The sequence below is a fragment of the Cynara cardunculus genome (genome assembly GCF_001531365.2).
Source record: "Cynara cardunculus var. scolymus isolate 2C chromosome LG 5, CcrdV1, whole genome shotgun sequence".
Classification (NCBI taxonomy): domain Eukaryota; kingdom Viridiplantae; phylum Streptophyta; class Magnoliopsida; order Asterales; family Asteraceae; genus Cynara; species Cynara cardunculus.
In genome coordinates, this window is record NC_037532.1 from 31,313,524 (window position 1) to 31,316,071 (window position 2,548).

At 33.3% G+C, this 2,548-nt stretch overlaps 1 protein-coding gene across 1 annotated transcript; it reads left to right on the top strand.

Moving 5' to 3' along the window:
* LOC112513449 (allene oxide cyclase, chloroplastic-like) lies at positions 1 to 1,192 on the top strand. Its single transcript, XM_025119724.1, has 3 exons — positions 1 to 223; positions 514 to 635; positions 730 to 1,192. Exons 1-3 carry the CDS (start codon positions 1 to 3, stop codon positions 1,132 to 1,134), a joined length of 750 nt encoding a protein of 249 aa, XP_024975492.1. The 3' UTR covers positions 1,135 to 1,192.
* The last annotated feature ends 1,356 nt before the right edge of the window (positions 1,193 to 2,548 follow it).

Consider the following 2,548-nt stretch of genomic DNA (forward strand, 5'->3'; position numbering starts at 1 on the left):
ATGGCAGTTGCATCAGCTACTCTTAAGTCCATCACTTCCTTTGTGAAGGCATTGCCCACCACCACCACCACCACCACCACCTCCGCCGCTCCTGACCACCTGTCTTTCAAGAACTTTGCCATCCCGTTACCTTTGAACAAACTTTCCATCACCGCAGCTTCCGCCAAATGCAGATCATTTACCGTCAAGAGCCAGATTAACCCATCGGAATCATCAAGGCCCAGTAAGTACAACTCGTTAGATTTTAATTTCACCCTCTTCTTCACTTTATAGCCACTTTTTCAGCATCTTGACCGAAATAGCAAGAGCTTAGACAACCATGCCACTTGTGTAACCCGTTTTTTCAATATGATATTCAGAAAAAAGGTATAAGTTACGTGATGTCTAGTGAAGAAGAGAGGTTTGATCGGCTATTCGGGTCAATTTCCCCTCATTTTATGGGTTCTTGTGATTGTTTTCCAGCAAAGTATCACAACTGTGTGTGTATTTATGGGTTCTTGTGATTGTTTCCAGCAAAAGTACAACAACTGTGTGTGTATGAGATTAACGAAAGAGACCGTGGAAGTCCGGCGTATCTCCGGTTGGGCCAAAAACCGGTCAATTCGCTCGGTGATCTTGTTCCATTCACCAACAAAGTAATTTTTATTTAGATTCTTTTTTGTTTTAAATCCATTAGGATATATATATATATATATATATATTTGATTTATAGACTGATCAAATATACAGGTGTACAGTGCTGACCTTCAGACGAGATTAGGGATCACCGCCGGAATATGTATTCTGATCAAGAACATACCGGAGAAGAAAGGTGACAGGTATGAAGCCATTTACACTTTTCACATGGGTGATTACGGCCAGATATCGGTGCAAGGAGCTTACTTGACCATGGAGGATACCTACCTTTCTATTACCGGCGGAACCGGGATATTTGCCGGAGCTTACGGTCAAGTCAAACTGCAACAGCTGGTTTTTCCCTTCAAGTTGTTCTACACCTTTTACTTGCAGGGTTTAGCTGATGATCTGCCGTCGGAGTTGCTTGTAACCCCCGTTCCTCCGTCACCGGCGGTGGAGGCGTCGCCGGCCGCCAAGGCTTGTGAACCTGGTGCCACCAGTCCAAACTATAGCGATTAAAAAGTGAAGCTCTAGTATTCTCACCTCCTAAAGTTTTGAGGAATAAAGTTTATTTGAATTAAAATGGGTTTAAAATATCAAAACTGTAAAAATGAGACATTTAATGTTGAAATTGTCTGCTATTTTTCTGAATTAAACTGAATTATTTAAAACAAAAATAACAATAAATTTCAAACCATCGGCTGAATGAATCAACTAATGAACAACAATCTAATTTGAGAATAACTCATGACCCCAAGAGATAATCCTTCATCAAAAAAGACAAATAAGTCAAAGGTCAATTAAGTAATTACATAATTTATTATCCACCAATGATAATTTCTGAACTAATCAAATAAATGATAAACATCTCATTTTACATATAAAAAATCTAAAACATAATTAGAATAGTCATTGGCTTCTAACAAAATACTTAATTAATATATTTCTAAAAAACATATTATTAAACCAAAAATAAAAATGTTAATTAAAGAAATACACAAGAAATGAGAAACTTTAAATAGTTAGTTTCGTACTGATATCAATATCTTTTTTTCAATTCTTTAATGATATTTTCATATTGATATTTTATTCAAAATTATATATGTTAGCGCTTTCTCAAAATCATATAAAATCCGTATAACATCGACTTAGACAAAAAAAAGAAATAAAATGAAACAGTAAAATCGAGATATTGTCGCTGCATTGTGCGATTATCCTTCTAGTAATATAAAATAACAATAAAATATTGTTACTGATCATTTCAGAGAGGATGTTGGGCTCCTATTTCAAACCCAAATCAATTAAAATTATCGAGTCCAACAATCAAATCCAATGGGAAGGCCCAACCCAATCCGACCTTTTGACCTGTTATGAATCAATAGGGCTTGGGCTCATTTTTCGACTCTTTTTCTTCAATTCTTTTTGCTTTTAAATGTCTATCTATACTATATTATAAAACATTTGACAAAAACTCTTAAAAATCGTTTTTTATGCATAAACTACTGTTTATTGATGCATATTATTAGTACAAGTAAATTGTGCGTAAATACAACTTATTAAAGTTTCATGTTTAAATTCATGTAACTAACTGCAATCTGCAGATAAAGATAATCAAATAGAAGATAAACATCTCATTTTAAATATAAGAAATCTAAAATATAATTAGAATAATCATTAAGTTCTAATAAAATACTTAATTATTATATTTATAAAAAGTATATTATTAAACCAAAAAAATGAATTAAAGAAATACACAAAAAGAAGAAATTTTAAAATTACATAAAACCGTATTATAGCATCGATCGAGACAAAAAAAAAGTAAAACGAAACATTAAAATCGAGATATATCTCAATGCATTGTGCGGGTATCCTTCTAGTAATTACATTATTGACATAAGAATTATTAATTATCTTGAACTGCACCTACAAGTTG

Excerpts from the sequence above, each read along its gene's own strand:
- LOC112513449 (XM_025119724.1), top strand. The coding sequence starts at position 1 with ATGGCAGTTGCATCAGCTACTCTTAAGTCCATCACTTCCTTTGTGAAG. Across the intron at positions 224-513 it reads ATCGGAATCATCAAGGCCCA|CAAAAGTACAACAACTGTGT; the intron begins GTAAGTACAACT and ends GATTGTTTCCAG. Across the intron at positions 636-729 it reads TTGTTCCATTCACCAACAAA|GTGTACAGTGCTGACCTTCA; the intron begins GTAATTTTTATT and ends TCAAATATACAG.